The sequence below is a fragment of the Mandrillus leucophaeus genome, unplaced genomic scaffold, assembly GCF_000951045.1.
Source record: "Mandrillus leucophaeus isolate KB7577 unplaced genomic scaffold, Mleu.le_1.0 Scaffold277, whole genome shotgun sequence".
Lineage (NCBI taxonomy): Eukaryota > Metazoa > Chordata > Mammalia > Primates > Cercopithecidae > Mandrillus > Mandrillus leucophaeus.
The window spans coordinates 834268-856256 of NW_012102887.1; the positions used below are offsets into that span (position 1 = coordinate 834268).

The 21989-nt window shown below is 38.9% G+C and overlaps 1 protein-coding gene across 3 annotated transcripts in view; it reads left to right on the forward strand.

The window, feature by feature from the left end:
* Nucleotides 1-1575: 1575 nt before the first annotated feature.
* SPHKAP (SPHK1 interactor, AKAP domain containing) overlaps nt 1576-21989 on the forward strand; it is a 214262-nt gene continuing 193848 nt past the window's right edge. For all 3 annotated transcript variants that reach the window (XM_011984954.1, XM_011984955.1, XM_011984956.1), the window contains exon 1: nt 1576-2127. In XM_011984954.1, the coding sequence (XP_011840344.1) occupies nt 2096-2127 (32 nt within the window). In that variant the 5' untranslated portion in view covers nt 1576-2095. The remainder of the gene's footprint in view (nt 2128-21989) is intronic.

Below are 21989 nucleotides of genomic sequence, written 5' to 3' on the forward strand. Positions count from 1 at the left end.
AGCTTTATTGATACCAAGGTGAAGAAGCGGTGCTGCTACTCCTTGTTCGGATTGAAAGTCCTGGATCCCATGGAACCAGCCCAAATGTCCATCAATCAATGAGTGGATAAAGAAATTGTGCTCTCTCTATATATAATGGAATACTACTCAGTCATAAAAAGGAATGAATTAATGGTATTTGCAGCAATTTGGATGAAACAGGAGACTATTATTCTGTGTGAAGTAACTCAGGAATGGAAAATCGAACATATGTTCTCACTTATAAGTGGGAGCTAAGCTGTGAAGACACAAAAGCATAAGAATGATACAATAGACTTCGGGGACTCAGGAGACAGTGTGGGAGGGAGGTGAGGGATAAAAGAGTGCAAACTGGGTTCAGTGTATACTGCTCAGGTGATGGATGCACCAAAATCTCACAGATCACCACTAAATAACTTAAGTAACCAAACACCACCTGCTCCCCAAAAATCTATGGAAATAAAAAATATTTTTTAAAAAGTCTTGGCTCCCTACTTTGCCATGATGCCACCTGCATGTGTGGAATGGGAAGGGGACTTCATTATCTCTGTGTGGTTGTGGAAGGTCAAGCTCTTTTTGGCACCATGATGGGGGAAAGGAGACATGAAGAAGAGAGTGCCGCCAGTGTTTGGAGGGGATGAAAGTCCTGGTCCCTACTTAGTTTTCTTTGACATCACCTGGCCCAGGGTACTGACTTACATCCTTAGAGCCTACAGATGGTGAAATGTATGTAGCCTCCCTATTTGGCCTTTGATGGTGTAGTTGAAAAAGGGCCACAGGTTTTTTTCTCATGGTGTTTGGCCACAGGGGAGCTATTATTGTGTGTAAATTTTCTGTCTTGCTAGGCTGCCTCTTTCCTGATCCTGTGGCTAGAAAAAGGAGTCCTTTGTCAAGGCTTTTCCTGTCTCTGCCCCTTGACATTTCTGGGTTGTCATCTTCTTCACCCAAAGTCTGGGAGAACCTCAGGAACTCATCATTATGCCATGCTTTGAGTCCCAGGATCTCTAGGGGTCTGCATTCTTCCGTCCACCTTTTTCTCATGCCTGTTTTATAGATAACCTCCGGGGTATTTAGCTGTACTTACTAGGAGGATCAGCTAAAAGTACATTGGCTCAACCTTCCCATTTGTGGAAGTCCCAAATTTTATTTTTAATTTGTTTTTTAATTGGGAAAAGAAGCAGATTCCACAGCGCCCTCATCTTAGCAGATACTTGCTACTGTCAGTGTCTTTCTTCTTAAGACAACTCTCATTTTTGCTCAGGGAGATACCCAGCCGGCAACTGGGGAAGTTTGTGACAGCTCTTCCTCCCAGGTTCCGAGTGCTGTCCTCGGAAGGATGGCCGCTCTCATAGGTTTTGAGATTTCTGTGTGCGCACACGGTTCTAACAGAAGAGAGAGAAGACTAAGTCACAGTTAAGCAAAATGAGTTAAAGAAAAGTGAAAACCAAAACCAAGAGAGAAAGTCCAAATAAAGGGAAAAGACTTGGAGGCGTCAAAGAGAGCATGGTTCTGAGTGATCGACCATAACATGGTAGACCACAAACGAAAATGAAATCCAGACAGGAAGCCAGAGGAGCGGCGCGCGACCAGTGGGGAATGTGGGCACTGCCAGGAGTGAGGGCGTGAATGTGGGAAAGTGGGTGAACAACTTCAGGGCTCAGACCTGCTGTACGCCAGAGAGAAAGGGAGGGGAGACCGACGGCGGGTGGGGAAAGAGACATTTGGTCGGAGTCACCTATGTTTCTAGGTACGAATAAGCGGTAGAGCAAGATCCTCGAACAACGGAGACTGGGGCCCGCCCTGCAGGAGGCAGGAGCCAGGCAGAAAAGTGGGAGCGTTGGCCAAGCGCTCCTGCAAGATCAGAGAGGACGGCGGGAGGGGACAGCGGGCGGTCGCAGCGCACAGAGCTTGCTGGCCAGGGAGGAGCGAGTCTCCGTGGGCGCCGCCGCCGCCGCCCCAGCCTGCGCGCCTCTCTCCTGGCGCGCGCCAGTCTGCCACTCTGGGAGCTGGGTCCTAGCACCACAGACTTATCCTTCGCCTGCACTTTCCGTCTTTCTTCTCTAGGCGCCCATCAACAATGGATGGCAACTCCCTGCTCTCTGTACCAAGGTAAGACCCGCTTCTTTCTATGCCCAATATCATGTGGATCAAACTCCGTTCCGCGTTGTGAGTCGCTCACCAACTTGCCCCAGAGTGCTTCGGTTTGCACGGGGCTCCCAGCGAGGAGGCAGGGGTCACTGCACTTGTAAATAAGTCCTGTCCAGCCTCGCTGGAGCTACAGGGGTCCCTGTCAACTGCCCCCCAGCGCGCGATGCTGAGTGGGGCCTGTGCACTGGAGTGGCACGGGTTGGGGGTCAGCCCGGTGCCCGCCTCTAAGGCCCAGGGACTGAGGTCTGCTCTGCCCTGGGTGGAGCCAGGAGCCGGACTTTCCGCGGACACAGCTTGGAGAGGTTTCACACCTTGTGAGGAGCCAGATTCCAAGGTCTAAAACAGGAGGGAACCGGGCTAGGGCAAAGTACTCCCGCTTTCCGTCCACCTTAACCTGGGCGGGTGTCTGGGGCTGCTGGGGTGGGGAAGATCGTCCCTCACTCCCGACCGACACCTAGACTACCCCCAAAGCGAGATCTTAAGGTTGGACAGAAAAGACCTGGGTCTCCTGCAGTCCCACCGTCCTCCGCCGCCCCCACACTCCCTGCCAGTCTGCGAGTTCCTTCTTTAACACCTTTGGCTTTTCTCGTCCCCACACCGGGGTAGGTCAGGGACGCCCCCCCAGGGGCTGCCGGGTGCAAGTAACGTGTTTTTCGGGGCGTGTTTCTTTCTCCTGTTTCTTATTTGCCCCTGTTCCGCACTCCTTCTAACTCAGTCTTTTGCGAATTTAAGAACCCGAGATTTTTATGTCTTCCCCATAAACGTCTGGGTGAATCGGGGCGGTGGTGCTGCTCCTGCTCCGCCAGTTGGGCAGGTGGCCTTTGCGCTCTTTGCGCTCGCTGGGCGCGGAGCTTTCGCGCCGGGAGCGGAGGATGCTGTTGTTCCCAGGTAGAGGGTGCCCCGGCTGCGGCGCAGCCCCACCTCCCCTCGGCAGCGGCTTAGCGTGGCTCTTGGAGCCATCCCTACTCCCTCTTTTCCCCAAGCAAACAGTGAGGTAGCTTCCAGAGGAGAGCACCAGGCCCTAGAATAAACACGTTAAGTTCGGATTCTTGGAGAGCAGCAAAACCCAATATCCACTGGCCAGGGCACGCATGTAGTGATACTACATTGCCAAGGAGCCGAGATGCGGTGGGAGGGGAGGTGGGGGTGGCGGAGGAGGAGACAGACTGCTTTCCAAAGGTATTGAAGGCTGCCATCTAGAGACTTGAATTTTTTGTATTCCGCGATGAAATAACGCTTTCTCAGTTCCACAGGCGCTTCCTCCTTAAGCGTCCCTTCGCCGCGGGGGTAGCAAATGCTTCAGAAAAGGCCCGCGGTGGTTTCTGTGCACCCCCCTAAGTAGCTCTTAAGTGAAGTCTCAATTCCCACCCTCCCGATCCCTGCCCCAGCCCAACAGGGTCAAACGACCACCGCTAAGTCTTCCCATTTTGCCGATTTTTCTTAACTTAAAAAAAAAAAAATTGCCAGTGATATTTAAGCAAAGGCATTAAGGTGTTTGGAAAGTCATGTAAACTGGAAGCTCGCTTTCTCCACCTGTCTATTCTACTGTCTAGGGCAAATGGTCGTTAGAATTGAAATGGTGAATTGGGTGGGCCTAATAATCTTCCAATAGAGATTTTTGATAACAGATTGATTGCTTTAATCCGGTCTTACAGACCAATATAGCTGTTCCTGAACCCTGACTATATTTCTGTTCAAATACTGGAACATTTTCTAAATCACTAGAAACACATTGTGCCAGTAATTTATTAATATTATTTCTGTCTCAGTACTATAAAATGACCTTATAAAGAGCAAAGCAACTCCGATGATACTGCTCTGTGTCTTGTAGTAGCCTATTAAAATGTTAATATAGGTTTAATATCAGCTGCAGCAAACTAAGCTTTTTGAACATGACTCTTTATTCACTTATTTCCACAAATCAGCGTAGCAATTTCGGGTATTTTATTAGCATTCTTAGTCGTGTAAATTAACTCCTACACATGAGTTGATTCAATCCTCTATTTCCTTGTATACAAGAAACATCATTTCTTTTCTATAAGACTTAATTGAAAGCCATAGGGATTGGTATGCAAAAAGTAAATTAAAATTTTCAATGGTGTAGACAAATCATGTATTAGTCATGCTACTTGTTCACAAAACATTGCATTTTAAAGAACTGATTATTGAATATTCTACGTAAGCTTTTCGAAGAAAACAACAATGATTAGCAAATATCAAATTGTTACTGGTCAAGGCTTGTGATGTCCAAATCTGAAAACATTTTTGGTATCCAATAAAATTAAGTTGGTGGTTATAAATCTTTGTTTCTCTTAAGAATTAGAAAACAATTTAAGACATTCTACTTAATAATTAGAGAAAACAAAATGATTTAATAACATATTGAGTGAGTTAGAGAATATGTTTTTATGTTGGCTTTTCCATTTTCTTAGAATTTTCAATTAAACACAAATGTAAATTACTGAAATTTCAATCAAGCGATATTCTGTGAAGATTGATATTAAAACTGAATGTGACTCATATACTTCAGAAACTGTAAAACATGTTTTGTTTTGGTTTTAAAGGAAATGTTTTGGGTTCTTTGAGTTATTAAACTGTATTCCCTTCCTTCCGTGAAAACTCCAATTCATTTTTACTAGGAATATTTTCATTTTTAAATGTGCAGTAAGTTATGTGGATTACATCACAGATTTCTTAAAATCACTGGTTATCAAAGCTCGAAGATACCTTCCGTAAGGAAACCAAGCTGTGCAGAGATTAAATGTTTCCATGTCAGCTGCATTATAGACCTGGAATCCAAGTGTTTTCTGACTAGTAGTCCAATTCAAGAAAAAAAAAAAAATTTAAGGGGGATTTTTTTAAATCTAAAAGCTTTGATAGAGGTTCTTTAGTCATCTATTTTATGGAAAATTGATTTGATTCGCTAAGTCACAAAATTAGATATTAGAAAAACAAAAAAAGAATCAAAGGACTTCCATCCAATCTGTTCTATAGTACACTGTAATACAATGCAGAAGTTTCCACTTACAAAAAAAAGTCAATGTCACTTTTATATTGGTAACTAGTGTGTGTATAGTAAGGTGTTATCCAGTGTTATCTAATATATTAAATTATTTGATCATCACATCCTTGTGAGTCAATTATGATGGATATTATCATCTCCATTTCCTAGCTGAAAACTCTGAAGCGAAAGGAAATTAAATAAAGCAAATAATTGTATTAAAAATCCATATAAATTGTATGTAGCAGAGCTAGGTCATCCACAAAATTCTTCTGCCTTCAAGTCCAGTTTTCTTTCATGTACTGATTGAAAATCCACACTTTATTTTAAATGGAGGGAAAAATGAATTCTGGTACACAATTTGGACAAACACGGATATCATCAGAACACGTGGAGGCAGCCTAAAAGCAAGGAGACCATCTTTTAAAGCCAACAAGTGCTAAAAAATAATCTTTCTTAGCAAACAGAAATAGTTTGTCACCTTGACCATATCTAAGCTTGAATTTGAGTATTAAGAGAGTTCCTTGCTTTCTAAACATTTGCATTGTTATACTGTATTGTTTTGTTCTTTTTGCTTGGTTTACCGGATTCTATTTTAATAATAAAATGTTTATATGGCACTTCAAATGATAAGATCAAAACTCACCAAATGTAAACTTTTGAAACAATAATTTGTATTGATTTTCTCCGTGTGTAATAATGTGTATAGGCTTCCTGTCATTTTGTTTTAACCAATCCAAAGTTTAACGTGGACACATTTCACTAAAACTCATCAGAATCTCAGGATCTTACCTCTCAGTATGTTAGTTCCAGGAAAAATAAAATTGATTTTTTAAAATGGAGCAAACAACCCAACACTGTATACTAGACCATGATCTTCCATCACCAAGTTTTTATAGAAAGGTTAACTGATTTTAGATTTACACAAAAGGAGAAATTTAAGAGTACATTTAAATTTCTTTGTCTTATTTATGAAAAACTTTCAGAAAAGATTAATCAATTGCTCTTAAGTTGAGGAACAGGGACAAATATGAAATGCTGCCTTAAGAGTACACTTCACTTCATTCTCTGTTCTGGAATGCACACTGTCCTCAAGGCCAGCACTGAGCTGTGGGCACCTTCCCCAAGTCTCACTCCCTTCTCAGGGTAACACTGCCCAAGAGGTACAATTTCCTATAGAGAAAGGAACTGGGAATTAGAAAGTCCTGGTGCCTCAAATTCTGAGAGTCCACTTTGTTGCTGGGTTGTGGATACTTGGTTAAGAGACTGGAATTCTGAAGGCAATTCCCAATAGAAAAAAAAAGAAAAAAAGAAGGCTTAAAAGACCAACATTAAAACTACACTTTAGATACTGGCAAGTTTGATGGGCCCTTTACAATCATCTCATAAATTAATGATTAAGATATATTGTGTTTTACAAGTGGCCTCCTTTGGCTGGTGCTACTCATTTGAATTTTTTCTTGGTGTTACAGAGTTACAGCTACAAATAATGGTAAGGAGGGGAAGAGGAAACAGTGATGAATTATATTTGTTTGTTGATTTGTTGTTGTTGTTGTTTTGTTTTGTGCTTTTGCTTGTTTTTGTTTTTAAGACGGAGTTTCACTCATGTTGCCCAGGCTGGAGTGCAATGGCGGCATCTCCGCTCACTGCAACCTCCACCTCCCTCCGGGATTCAAGCGATTCTCCAGCCTCAGCCTCCCAAGTAGCTGGGATTACAGGCATGCGCCACCATGCCCGGCTAATTTTGTATTTTCAGTAGAGACCGGGTTTCACCACGTTGATCAGGCTAGTCTCCAGCTGATCTCAGGTGATCTGCCCCGCCCCAGCCTCCCGAAGCGCTGGGATTACAAGCGTGAGCTACGCACCCAGCCCTGTATTTGATATTTGGAGATCTGGTGCTTAGTCCTGTTCTGAAATTAATGGCTGAGAATGTCTGGTCAAGTTACCTGACCTGTTGCTTCTCTGCCTCCTCCCGGATGTGCTGACCTGTATCTTGGATATATTTATCTTCTATGTCCCTCTTTAGTCTTCTGTAATGCCACAACCTGTATTGTAGCAGGGACTCTCTCTTGGGTATAATATAGATAAATGTCTTACTCTCTTGAAAGAGGCGGGTGAAATCAAGGAATTTAAAAGACCTGAAGCAACACCACCCATCCGAAAGAAAGTTTGTCTTGGAGAATTGGGCTTTATTGTTTTTAATGTTCCCCCAGAGGTGGGAAGCAGCGTTATACTTACAGAAACTCTTTTTGTAAAGAAGACAGCACAGTAATTAAGATCCGGTTCTGTCACATATTAGTGATTGGTTACCCACTCTGGGGTAAAATGCTGACCTACTCTGTGATTTATTTTCATCATCTGGGAAATGTGAAAACTACTTCAACCATTTGAAAAGGATGTGAGGCTTCAGACAGTATTATGAAGTACAAGAATAGTCTTTAGCCATTGCTTCCCATCATACTGAATGAATTCTTCTAAACATGATTGTTTCATGATAGATTTTTAAAGTTGATACTGGTGAATAGCTCACATAACTCAGAGATAAAGTTGACTTTATCTGATATTAGCATAGATACCCTTTCTTCCTTTTGTTTTTTTTTTTCTATCTTTTTAAAAATATCTATCTCTTCAAATGTAAGTTGTTTCTTATAGATAGGGTATTGTATCTTACCTTTTTATCTCATCTAAAAATCTGTTTTTTAAATTGATGTGTTAAGACCATTCACATTTGTTAAGATTGTAGATAGGGATAAATTAGCTAGCTATTTTCTATTTGTGTCATATGTTTTTTATTCTTTTTAAAAATGTCTGCTCTGCTTTGGGTTAAATGAGAATTGTTTTGTGATTCCGTTTTACTTTCTTTATTGATTTTTATTATTTATCTTCTGTTAAAAAGTGTGTGGTTGCTCCAGGATTTAGAAGATGTTTTTTATTCAGCAGAATCTACCTTCACATTTTAACATACCAGTTCACATCCAGTGTGAGGTTTTTACAAGGGTACATTCTGAATTATCTCCTCTGATCCTTTGTGCTAATGTCATCATATATTTTATTTTTGCAAATGTCATAAACACACTATATATTTTGCTTTAAATCACCAGATATTTTTAGAACAATTAGAAATATGAAAAAACTCTTCATTTATTCCATTTCTGACATTTTATTTGCATACATCCAAGTTTCTGCCTGGTATTGACATCTCTTCTGTCCAAAGAGCTTCTTGGATCTGTGACTTCATGCCTGTTATTAATTCTGAAAAAAAAATTCAGCCATAATTTCTTAAAATGTTTTTCCTATCCTGTTCTGTATTTTTCTTTTCCTTCTAGAATTTTAATTGCACATATATTAGAATATAGCTCTTGGATGTTCTCTTCTAATTGTGTTTTTGTTTCCTTTTCTTTTTCTTTTTTTTTTTTTTTTTAGATGGGTAATTTTTATTGACCTATCTTTAAGTTCATTGATTCTTTCCTTGGCTGAGTTCATTCTACTGATAAATTTATCAAAGGCATTATTCATCTGGTTACCATGTTTTACATTTTTAGCATTTCCATTTAGCATTTAGTTTTACCTTATAGTGTTCATCTCTCTGCTGTAACTACTTATGTGAACTTGTATGCTGTCTGCCTTTTCCATCAGAACCATTTCAATTAAAATCATGATTTGTAATTCTCTGCCAAATAGTTCCAACATCTGTGCCACACCTAGGTCTGGTTCTGTTCGTTGCTTCATCCCTTGGAAGCATTTTTCTTTTTTCCTTGCTTTTCAATAGGGCTTGTGATTTTTTGTTAAAAACCAAAAATCTTGTGTAAAATAATAGTATCTCCAAATGGAAACTGGAAGTGAGCGTTATATTCCCATGTTAAAGATGAGGAATCAAGACTGAGAAAAGTTAAATGACTTGTCGAAGGTTACTCATGTAGTGAGTGGCAGAGCCAGAACTTGATCTCTAGGATTTCAAACTCAAAGTGTGATGTTAACTCCATCACTGTCCCTCTCAGTTTTCTAATGCCAGTCCATTTCCACACTGGAGTCCTGCAAGACCTTCTCATGCCACATAGTTTTGTTTATTTCAGACATTTTTCACCCCATATTCTAAGAATGTCATTGAAGCATATGAGATGCCGGTGATGATTTTACTATGTAATCTCAAGATATCACTTTCTTTCTGAATGTCTTTTGATTCAGTCTCTCTCAAAATATGGTCTCTGAATCAAAAGCAGTTACAAAGATGGGTGGATGCTATAAGAGGCTTTGACACGCCACAGGAAGCAATGGAAACATAGGGAGTCACAGCCAACAAAGTTTAGCATGTGAATTAGAAGGTTTGTATCTGTTCCCAATATAGCTAAGAATTCAGATACTAAAGCCTCTACCTGCACACCAAGCCACATTTCTGCTTGAGATAGAAGAGGTGACATATTCTGCCACATGGTTTAACAGAGTTTTTCTCCAAAAACAATAACAATAACATGCAGACCAATGTGCTTCCTTTTATTCCTTTTAACTACATATTACAGAGCCAAATTATTGAAATAGTGTCTGAATGTGTTAGAGTAGCCATAGTTTTAGAAGTACAAGTTAGTTCAAAAAACATAAAGGTATCGTATTGCTTTTCAATAGCTGCTTTTAAAAATTGTCAGAAAATGAGTGGCTTAAAACAATACATTTATCATCTCACAGTTCTGTAGGTCAGAAGTCTGACATGGATCTCACTGGAATAAAGTCAAGGTGTGGCCAGGGCTGCATTTCTTTCTGGAGGTTTCGCAGGAGAAATGGTCTCATTGCCTTTTCCAGCTTCTGGAGGCTGCTTATATGGCTTGCCTCATAACCAGCTTTCTCCATCTACAAAGCTAGCAATAGATAGTTCAGTCCTTTTCTCCAATCACACCATCTGACTTCTGGCCTCCTCTTCTGCCTCCCTCCTTCACTTTTAATAAACCTTGTGATTACTTTGGGTCACCTAGATAATCCAGCATAATCTTTCTATATTAAGATCGGCTGGCTATTAAACTTAATTCCATCTTGAACCTTGATTTTTCTTTGTCATACAATGTCACATATACTACAAGTTTCAGAAATTAAGATATGGACATCGTTGAGGGAGTTCATTATTCAGTCTACCACAGGCATTAATTGAACTAAAAACTGATCATCCTGGCCATCAAATGACACATGAAATTCTATGAGGATTAATTTCCGTCTTATTTCTTTCTCCTTGTGTCCTTCTTTCTTTATTAAATAAAAGGGAAGAGGGACAAGACTATTTGTTCCTCCTCTGAGATATGTGAGTCATTCAGTGTGCCTGAGCTGAAAGAACTAAAAGTTATTTGAGAACATAAAACCAGACAGATCAGGATGGACCTGGAAACCCTACCAAATTCACTGTTTGGCACATGTTTATTGCAGTGGTCATTAATACTATTCAGCAAGTTTTCCAATTGTACTCTTAAGCATAGGGCAGGATTGTACTGGCTCTTCTCCTTGGTATAAAACATAGTGACATAATATGATTTGACCAATGCAAAGTGCACAGAAGGGGTACGTGTCTCTTCCAGTGTAAGTGTTAAAGATCTCATGTGTGGCATGCTATATTTCGCTTACTTTCTGCCACGGTTACTAACAGATTTCAGATTGTGGCTGTTACAACAGCCTGAGTTTCAGAATGAGGTTGAATTGGAGCAGAGCCCCAAACTAGTCCATGATGGACATGTAGCATGAGTAAGAAATATGAACAAGCCTTTGTGGTCTTAATCCCCTGGGGTTCTGGAATTGTGTGATATTGCAGTATAACCTAGCCCATCCTGCCTGATCCGGTTACCCTCAGGGTTGAAATGGTAGGTGATCAACTTTGCATTGGCTTGTGAAGATTTCCAGAGGATCTCACAGAACTCTGTTTTTGCTCTAGACCTCCAAAGACCCTTATCACTACCTAATAACATATAACTGGACGTATTGATACGAGAATGAAGTTGGAAAAAGGGAGAAATGAGTCTCACCGTGAGCAGCTGTGCAAGTAGTCAGGAGGTATGTCCTGTGGACCAGCTCCAGATAATCACAATAAATACCATGGCCTGCAGGCTTCTTCTCCTGGGGACATGGAGTGTGAACTGGGAATCATACTTATCTTGTTATCAATTCACACATTGCCCATTTCACAGTACACAGGCTTCTGCTATTTAGGGATGGAATGATGTTGTATCTTATATGGTTTTAACTGTTGCAAATACAGTGAGACATGATCATTTTCCTTTTTTTATTCTTTCATTTCTCTTTCATCCTCATATGATTAAAAATATAGTAAACTTGTATTTAACTTACACATTTATTATATATTATACATTCTTATATAGGATGTATACACACACAACTTTATAAGATTTTTTCACAAAATCCAACATACCATAATTTCTAAGCCTCTTAAGAGATTTTCAAAGGTTATTTTAACTCCAAAAATTTTCAAGATAAACGATGACATTAGATGCTAAACCTCACGTTAGATGCATCTGTGCTACACAGGGTTGACAAAACACTGATTTTGGTAGCATGTCAACAGAAGTAAGTAAGAACAAGATTCAAAAGTCAATTGTCAGGCAACATTTATTGAGCAGACACTCTCTCCTGACACCTTCAAGACTCTCAATGGAGTAAGAAAGACCCAGTTCCTGCCTTCCTTACATTAACAGTGTGTGGGTCCAATTGCACAGTGGGTACAGCTGGGGCCACAAATCAAAGGATGTAAAGAGGCATGCTAGGAAGTGGATACCCAGTACACCAGGAAGCTGACACTCATTCCACGCTGAAATTAACTTATCATCTCTTGAGCAATCTCTCGCAAACGAACCAAACTCATCAGTCCTTCTCTTATTTAACTCTTCGGAGCATTCGACATAATTGACAGGTGACCCCTAACTTAAAAATATTTCTTCCTAAGAAGACACTATTTATCAAAAGGCAAATTTATAAAAAGGCAAACTTGGCTTTTTAAATAATAAGTGCTATTCTCTATGCTGGGAAAATGGGAACCCACTGGATATGGGATATTAGAATTACGAAGGACTTGAGTGCAGGTCATCTTGCCCCGTCCCCTTCCTTTACAGATGAAGAAACCAAAGTCAAGAAAACTTAAGTGAATTACTCAAATCACACAAATATTTAGAAATTAAGCCAAGAATAAAATGATATGCAACAGATTGTACTTAAGACTGCACTGGATTTACTTAAAATAATGATAAATCTCTGAAACAAAACTGGAAGCACTTGAAATTTTCTGGTACAGAAAAACATGTCTATCAACCATGTCTAAATACCTTCTTTACTTTTCCATAAGAAAAAATAATGTCTATATAATTTCTCACCTCCTTATTTCACTTCAGCTGCCAGAAGTCCTAGAAACAAATTCAAAGCTCAATTATAACAACAGTGTAGAAATTTATGACCTGAATATCTGTGTTCCTTTTAACCATATTGACCTCTTATTATAATTTCTAGTATTCTTAACCCTGAGTTTTAACTTATGTTTTTCCACTTTATTGCATGTATCTTTTCTGTTAACTATCACAAATTCCTAGAGAAACAAGATGGAAAGGAGATATACCCCAGCGATATGGTAAGCTTGGTTCTAGAACAATACAATAAAATAAATATCATAATGAAGTAAGGCACACAATTTTTTTTTGTTTTCCAGGGGATACAAAAGTTGTGTGTACTCTATAGCGTCGTATATAAAGTGTGTGATAGTATTATGTTTAAAACCACAATGTAGATATCTTAATTTTTAAAAACTATATTAAAAAAGTGGTAATAATCATCTGAACCTTCAGAGAGTTCTGATCTTTTTGCTGGTGGCGGGTTTTGCCTTGACATTGGTAGTTGCTAACTAATCAGGGTGATTGTTGCTGAAGATTGGGGTGGTTGTGCAAATTTCTTAAAATAAGAAAACAAAAATGTTTGCTCCATGGATTGGCTCTGCTTTTCATGAAAGACTCCTCTGTTTGACTCTGCTGTTTGATAGCATTTTGCCCATAGTAGAACTTTCAAAATTAGAATCAATCCTCACAATCTCTGTCACTGCTTTATCAGTTAAGTTTATGCCTTTAGGATACTTTATCAATTAAGTATTCTAAACTGTTTGTGGTCATTTCAACAATATTCACAGCATCTTCACCAGGAGTAGGTTCCATCTGAAAAAAACAATTTATTTGTTCATCCATAAGAAGCAATTCCTCGTTCATTCAAGTTTTATAATGAGATTGCAGCAATTTAGTCATATCTTCAGACTCCATTTTTAATTTTAGTTCTGTTTCTATCAAATTTGCAATTACTTTAGCCACTGAAGCCTTGAACCCCTCAATGTCATCCATGAAAGTTGAAATCAACTTCTTCCAGACTCTCATTAATGTTGATATTTCAGCCTCCTCATGAATCATGAATGTTCATAATAGCATCTAGAATGCTGAATTATTTCCAGAAGATTTTTAAATTTACATTGCCCAGATCCATCATAGGAATCACTATGTATGGCAACTATACCCTTGTAATTTTTTTTAATTTTCAAAAACATGGAATGCTTCAAGAATATTCATGTCATCCTTGTGCTGGGTCCATGCTAATCTTCTCTGTATCATTCTAATTTTAGTAAATGTGCTGTGTAAGCAAGCACAAAATGTACTTTTTAAATCATAAGACTTGAAAATCATTACTCCTTGATCTTTGGGCTACAGAATATTACATAAGCAGGAATAAAAACAACATTAATTTTCTTGTACAACTTCATCAGAGCTCTTGGGTGACCAGGTCCATTGTCAATGAGCAGTAACATTTTGCAAGAAATATTTTTCTAAGCAACAGGTCTCAGTGGGCTTAAAATAAACAGCAAAACATGCTGTAAACAGACGTGCTATCATCCAGGTTTTGTTCCACTTACAGAGCATAGGCAGAGTAGATGTATCATAAACCTTAAGGGCCCTAGGATTTTTGGAATAGTAAATGAGTATTAACTTCCACTTAAAGTCACCAGCTGCATTAGCACTTAAATAGTAAGTCAGCTTGTCTTCTGAAGTTTTGAAGCCAGGCATTGACTTCTCCTCTCTAGCTATGAAAGTCCTAGATGGCATCTTGTTCTAATGTAAGGATTTTTCATTTACATGGAAAATCTGTTGTTTAGTGAAGCCACCTTCATCAATAATCTTAGCTAAATATTCTGGATAATTTTCTGCAGCTTCTCCATCAGCATTTGCTGCTTCACTTTGCACTGTTATATATGGAGACAGTTTCTTATCTTAAACCCCATGAACCAACCTCTTCTAGCTTCAAACATTTCTTCTGCAGCTTCCTCACCTCTTCCAACCTTCATAGAATTGAAGAGAGTGAAGGCCTTGCTCTGCGTTAGGCTTTACCTAAAGAGAATGTTGTGGTTTGCTTGATTGTGTGTTCAGAACACTCAGACTTTCTCCATATCAGCAATTAGGCTGTTTCTTTTTCTTATCATTTGTGTATTCCCTGGATTAACACTTAATTTCCTTCAAGTACTTCTCCCTTTGCATTCACAATGTGGCTAATTGCTTGATGCAGGAGGCCTAGCTTTTGGCCTGTCTCAGCTTTCAATATCTCTTCCTCACTTCATCACACCCAATTTTAGATGTAAGATGAGATATGTGTGATTTTCCTTTCATGTGAAGACCTACAGGCCATTTTAGAGTCATTAATTGGCCTGTTATCAATATTATTTTGTCTTAAGGAATAGAGAGACCCAAGGAAAGGAAGAGAGAAAGGGTAACTTCCAGTCACTGGAGCAGTCAGACCACCATTTGTCGATTAAGTTCGCCTTCTTGTATTGCCATGGTGCATGTTGCCTCAAAATAATTACAATAGTAACATCGAAGATCACTAAACAGATCACCATAATAGCTGCAATACTAGTAATGACAAATTTTAAAATATTGCAAGAATTTTCAAAATGTGACACAGAGACATTAAGGGAACACGTGCTGTTTGGAAAAATGGTGCCAGTAGGATTACTGGAGGCACAATTTCCACAAACCTTCAATTTATAACACAGTATCTGTAGAGCACAGTAAAGTGCAGTAAAATTAGGTCTGTCTATATCCGTTATTAAATCAGTCACTCTATCAGTCAATCATTTTCTTTAAAACAACAGAAAAAAATGATTTTCTTATGGCAAGTGGAAGCTCATAAAAATTATAGTCTATTCATTTTTAATTTGACTTTAATGATAAACTGTATATAAAAAGTTGTAAGTAGTTTCTTTGAAATGATTAGTGCATTAAAGTAAAATAATCTGTTTTAAAATAAATATATAATAAGATAGAATGCTAAAGTTTTTTTGGATATTTTCCTAAATTATTCATTAAGCATAATATTACATATACATTTTAAATATGTGTGTATGTAAGATACCAGTGTATACTAAAGGTATTAATGTATGAGAATGTCTTTTTCAGTTTGTACATTTTATACTTTAGTGTATTTTTCTCAGATATTAAAATGAATTAAATAATATAATAGGAACTTTAAAATATTTAATACTGCTTCCAAAGATACTAAGAGAATTGATTATTTCCTTTCTTTATACTTCAGTGTTAATGTAAGTTACATAACATACCTTATTTCTTTTTGTCCTACAAGCCTATAATTTTGAACTAAGAACATAAAAAGAATTCAGTAAATTACTTTCGGTAGACTGCACATAGGAATAGACTTACCCATTTATTTCCACTTGAGTACATAATTCTTCCACTTAATTTACATAGACAAATAAATTAAAGAATTTATCTGGGTAATTCAAACCAAAAATAAAACTCAGATAAAAATAAATTAAGGACTCGTGGAAGTCATTTTTCTCTAAGCAAAATCTTGGCCCCATATAATGTGTTCATTGCTTACTCATGGATTTAATATATCCTGAATATTTTTAATTTATACTTCAACTTTTTAAATAAATGAATCAACAGCGCTTCAAAATAGTGATTAAAAAGGTACATTGACTTCACTTGTGTTAATTATCAGTCGATCGGCGATCTGACCTGGCATTCTGTTACACTGTTAGTATTTCTATCTTTGCAAAGGTGAAAATTATGTGGTGACTTCAAGAGAATCAGGTAATATAGAAAATTAACTGCAGTTTCATCACAGGGATCATTATAAAAGTATCCAAGAAAGAGATTCAGTATTCAGAGAACATCCTAACTAGAGAAGTTGTTATCACAACTGATATAGTTTGGATGTATGTCCCCACCCAAACCTCCTGGTGGGAAGTGATTGGATCATGGGGCCGGGTTTTCATGAATGGTTTAGCACCATCCTCTTGGTGCTGTCCTCATGATAGTGAGTTCTTGCAAAATCTGGTTGTGCGAAAGTGTATGGCACCTTCCCCTCTCTCTGTGGATCCCGCTCTCACCATGTGATGTGCAAGCTCCCGCATTGCTTTCTGCCATGACTGTAAGCTTCCAGAAACATCCCTAGAAGCACATGCCAGCTCTATGCTTCCTGTACACCCCACAGAACTGTGAGCCAATTAAACCTGCTTTGTTTATAAGTCACCCAGTCTCAGGTATTTCTTCATAGCAATGCAAGAATGATACGATAACGATAATAACACTCAGCTCTTACAGATCACAGTCATTCATCATGCAGAAGAGATGTGTGAAAATATTAATGATAACTTTTTCCTCAGTATTTCCATTGTGTCAAAGGTATTTTCCACAGGATGAATATGAACATATACAAAGAATGAGGCAGGAAAAGTGAAGATATGATCCAAGTTTTAACCTTGAAAATTAATTATATAGGACCGGTATGGATGATTGAGACTGGGCAAAAAATCAGGGGAATAGTTTACTTAACTTATTTGAAAGGAAGAGATAAAATCTAGTGACCTGAATGTAGTCTTCACTATGTGAGGGTACATAAAACCTGGAAAAAGACATGTAAAGTAAATTTACTACACAGAGGTCTAGGTGTCATACTAAATGATGAACAAAGTTAATATGTTTGGGCATTTCTCTTTCAAAATAATATAAGGGAAATTAGTTCATTTTGTCAATACTTTTTAAGTAAATATGAATTATGTAGTAAACCAATAATGAGTTATGTGTTGATTAATAGATCATAATTTTCCCTTCAAAATTGTATGTAAACATGGCCCTTGTGTCACAAGATCACAAGCGCCTCATAAACAGCCTTATCAATTTTGCCAGCACTCCCTTTAATTCTTTGATTCTCAGATCTGTCTCTTTGAGGCACCTATCACGTCATAGCCCTCATGGATTTTCTCTTCTTCTGACATTAACTGTTCTAACTCTGCCAGACTCATTTGGTGGTAGTTTGACATGTGATTAGAGAGTTCTCTAATGTCACTTTCTTCTTTTTTTGGAAATCCTTCACCTTCCTCAAAGTTTGCCATTCCAGTTGATTAGCATTTTACTTAAATAAAAGTCACAACCTCTTAAAGTATCAACAGGCAACAACCACCAAATATGTTGATGCAATGGACAGAGAGACATTCAAGGTAGGTGGGGTGAGAACTTTACTGGAAACTAATTGTTAAATGTTCAGTACATTAGCTAATACAACTTTTGCTTTCTTACACAATCTTGTAATTGCAGAAACTGGCTTAACAATAACAAGGACACCTGATCTTTTGGGGGACAATTTGCAATCACTTTAAGTTCATCAGATTTTCTCCATGGAATGACATTGCCAAAAATCATTTTTATTTTCACAAAGGTTATCTGTAGAGGAGTGAGTTAGCTCACTAAGCAATGCAGGTGCAATTGAATATTTCAAAAACTCAATCCTCTAAGAAACGTTCTAATGTAGTTAATATTACAGAGGTCTTTGTGTTTCCAAAATACCTTACAATTATTATTCTATTTTTAATGCACTGGGAGTTATTTCAACTGAATGTATGAAAGGCACCAAATGGTGTTCCAGGAAGAAAGTAGGCCCTTGATAAATATCAATACCCTTCTCTTCCCTTTGGATAAGACCACAGTGTTATTCAAAGTCTAAAAGACAGCACATAGATCAATTGGATTGGAACTGTGTAGTGGGACTTCTAACAGTGTTTGAGGTGGCCAGGACTTTGGGGAGATGGATACATATCTAGTCTCTCAGAGTTACTGAGTCACTTATTGACCCCTATAGTGGGTTCCAAATGCCTGTGAAGTGGGTAAAAAAGTGCTGCCACAGAAACAAGTCTCTTTACAGAGAGTTAAGGTCTAATGTAAAATAGATATAAGCCTTGGCAAAACAGAATCCATTCATTCTTTTATTTATTCAGTACTCATGTTGATCCTTTATTGTACATCGGACAAAATCAGCTGATATGCAATAATGAACACAAGTAGAATCCGCCCCCTTCTCATGGAGCTTTGGTACCAATGGAGAGAAAGACAATGACATCAGTGGACATATAGCAAATTGACATGTGTGCACCAAGGAAAAAGAACATGGTCTTTAAGAACATATGACAAGGAACAAGACTTAAGCAGGAGAGCAAGGCAGATTCTCATGAGGAAGAGCGCTCTGGCAGCGAGACCAGCAGTTGGAAGAGTCCAGAGGCAGGAGAGCAATTGAGCATTTAAAGAGCTCTAGGTGTGTGCCTGAAGTACAGGAAATGAGGAAGAGACGAGTGACAATGAGACCTGAAAGGCAGGGGCCAGAATAGGTTAAGCTTTGGGGATCATTGGGTATTTCTCCTAAAAACAATGGGATGTCATTGATGGTTTTCAGCGTAGAGGTGGCTACAAGCCCTAATTCATGTAAAGGTTGTAGCCCAGTGTGTGGCATATTGTAAATGCTTCATAAACAGAAACTGTTACTATTGTAATAATCACTGTTGAAACTATAATTTCAATACCACAATCTTTGGGTGCTGTATTAGTCAGGGCTTTCCAGAAGGACAGCATTAATAGGACATATGTATACGTGAAAGGGAGTTTATTAGGGAGAACTGACTCACACCATCGCAAGGCGAAGCCCTACGATAGGCCATCTGCAAGCTGAGGAAGAAAGAAGCCAGTAGTGACTCAGTCAAAGTCTGAAAGTCTACAGACCAGGGAAGCCAACAGCTCAGCCTTCAGCCTGTGGTTGAAGGCCCAACAGGCCCTGGCAAACCACTGGTGTAAGTCCAAGAGTCCAAAGGCTGAAGAACCTGCAGTCTGATGTCCAAGGGCAGAAGGAAGCATCCAGCCTGGAAGAAAGAAGGAAACTAGAAGACTCAGCAAGCAAAGTTATCTCATCTTCTGCCTGCTTTGTTTTTGCTGTGCTGGCAAGCCAAATGGATGGTGTCCACCCACACTGGGAGTGGGTCTTCCTCTCCCAGTCCACTGACCCAAATGTCAGTCCCCTCTGGCAACACCCTCACAGGTACACCCAAGAACAATACTCTACCAGCCATCCAGGCATCTTTCAATCCAATCAAGTTGACAGCTAGTATTAACCATCACAGGGGCATTCCTGGGGAGAGCTAAGATTACAAGATCACCAGAACAGGGTTATTCCGAAGTGGCAACTGTCGTTAAGATGGCATTTTAAAAGCATCTTATTGAGTTTCAAGGACATCTGGAAGCAGTCACCCATCAGGTTGGTCATATGTCATGCAAATAAGAAGGCAACCCAGAGTATCCCAAAGGTCTTCTTCATAATACTCGTTGCTATATTACCATGTTCTCAACTGCACATAGTAAGGGAGGTGGAAATACTGCCTACACCTACAAACACCCATGTTGCACTGTGTACATTATAAATAGGTACAATAGATCCTCTTCAGTATTATGGAGGAAAGGAGGAAGAGGGATAAAATAAGGAGTAAAAGAGAAAGAATATGTAGATGGGATGAGGAGGAGGAGCCAGTAGTAGGTCACTTAGTACCTTAGTCTGCATCTCGCATAATGAGCCTAAAAGCTGTTGGAATTCAGTCAAAAATTTTTTCTCCCTAACATTTGATATGTGACAATAAATAATACATAAATAAATAAGATAAATTTCTTTATTATAATTAGATCTCTCTCTCTCTCTCTCTCTCTCTCTCTCTCTCTCTCTCTCACACATCTCTCTGTCTCCTTGGATCCCCATGCTACTCAGTTGGCTTAATAATTGCAGTCATTCACTGGGGCAGTGCAAAAATCTAAAACCTACCAGAAAAACATTGGGTGGTACTGGTAATCTCCAGCCTGTCATTGTTGCTGCTGATATCCAGTTGCTCATTGACATGCAATCGCTTTCTGCTCGCTTTAAAAGTGGGACAGCAAGATTTTGTCTGAGAGCCCCAGTGCTTCATGATTCTGTTTCCGTGGCTATAACAAAGCCATTCCTCCCAGTTTTGCTACCTACTCATGGCACTGGCTTTAAAAAGGGCTTTGTGGCTGGGCGCGTGACACACCTGTAATCACAGCACTTTGGGAGGCCGAGGCGGGTGGATCACGTAAGGTCAGGAGTTTGAGACCAGCCTGATCAACATGGTGAAACCCCATCTCTACTAAAAATACAAAAATTAGCCAGGTGTGGTGGCGCATGCCTGTAATTCCAACTCCTTGGGAGGCTGAGGCAGGAGAATCACTTGAACCCGGGAGGCGAAGGTTGCAGTGAGCTAAGATCGTGCCATTGCACTCCAGCCCAGGTAACAAGAGTGAAACTCTGTCTAAGAAAAAAGGAAGGGCTTTGTTTCCTCTCCTTATGTATTCTGCCAACCTCTGTGTCCCTCCCATCCTGTTACCTCTCAAAGTCATGTTAACATAGCAATATATAATGTATGTGTGCTACGTAATCCCTGTTGTCAGTATTAACAATGAATTTCACTGAACTCTTTTCATTGTATATTGACAACTTGAATAGCTGCATGAATATAATTTAGTAAAAATGGCCAAACCACTGGTCTTGTTCAAGCTTAACTAAGATAAAGCTTACCAATCAGTAATTAAGGGGAAGGATCCACTTGATTTGACCAATTAGAATACTTCAAACATAAGAGACATTTCCACAAAATATTACTTATATCAGAATTGATACCTGAAATTTAACTATTAATAAATTCCATAATTTAGCTCTTTTGATTCTAAAATGCAGATGTAAAAAGGCAGGAAGCATCTGAAGAGTTTTTAATTCTGGAGATCAACCTGTTTCTCTAACCTCTCTTATTTGGAAGGAAAGCACACAGAAGTAGCAAACCTCAGCCTCTGAAGGGGCCCAACTCCTGACTCTACACGGCTCAAGGGTTATTTCTTAGCAAAGAACATGTATAGCTTACAACCAACATATATCAAAAATAAAAACAAAGCAAATTCCTGGTAATTGGGAAATACCTTCTATTTTCTATTGACTCCTTCTTCTGGGCCATGACTTTTTTGTTAATAAATCGTACTTCTGAAGGAATATGAACTTGAGCCATGCTCTGATTCAATAACACAATAGATAGAAAGCCTAGGAATATTTCTGAATATGGTACTGGAAATCCTGTAACCAAGGTATTTCAACTGATTACTGCATACTTAATAGGACGTACAAGCTTGGAGTCCAAGGTGGCAAAAGCAAACCAAACATTTCAATCAAGGGCAATTTGTAAGAGTGGATTAGATGTAATGTGGATTTGTACTTCTAAGCAGACATCTATTTTATTTTATTTTATTTTATTTTGTTTTATTTTAAGTTCCAAAATGCATGTGCAGCATGTTCAGGTTTGTTATATAGGTAAACGTGCATCATGGTAGTTTGCTGCACCTATCAACCCACCACCTAGGTATTAAGCCCAGCATGCATTAGCTATTTTTCCTGATGCTCTCCCTCCCCACAGCCCTCTGACAGT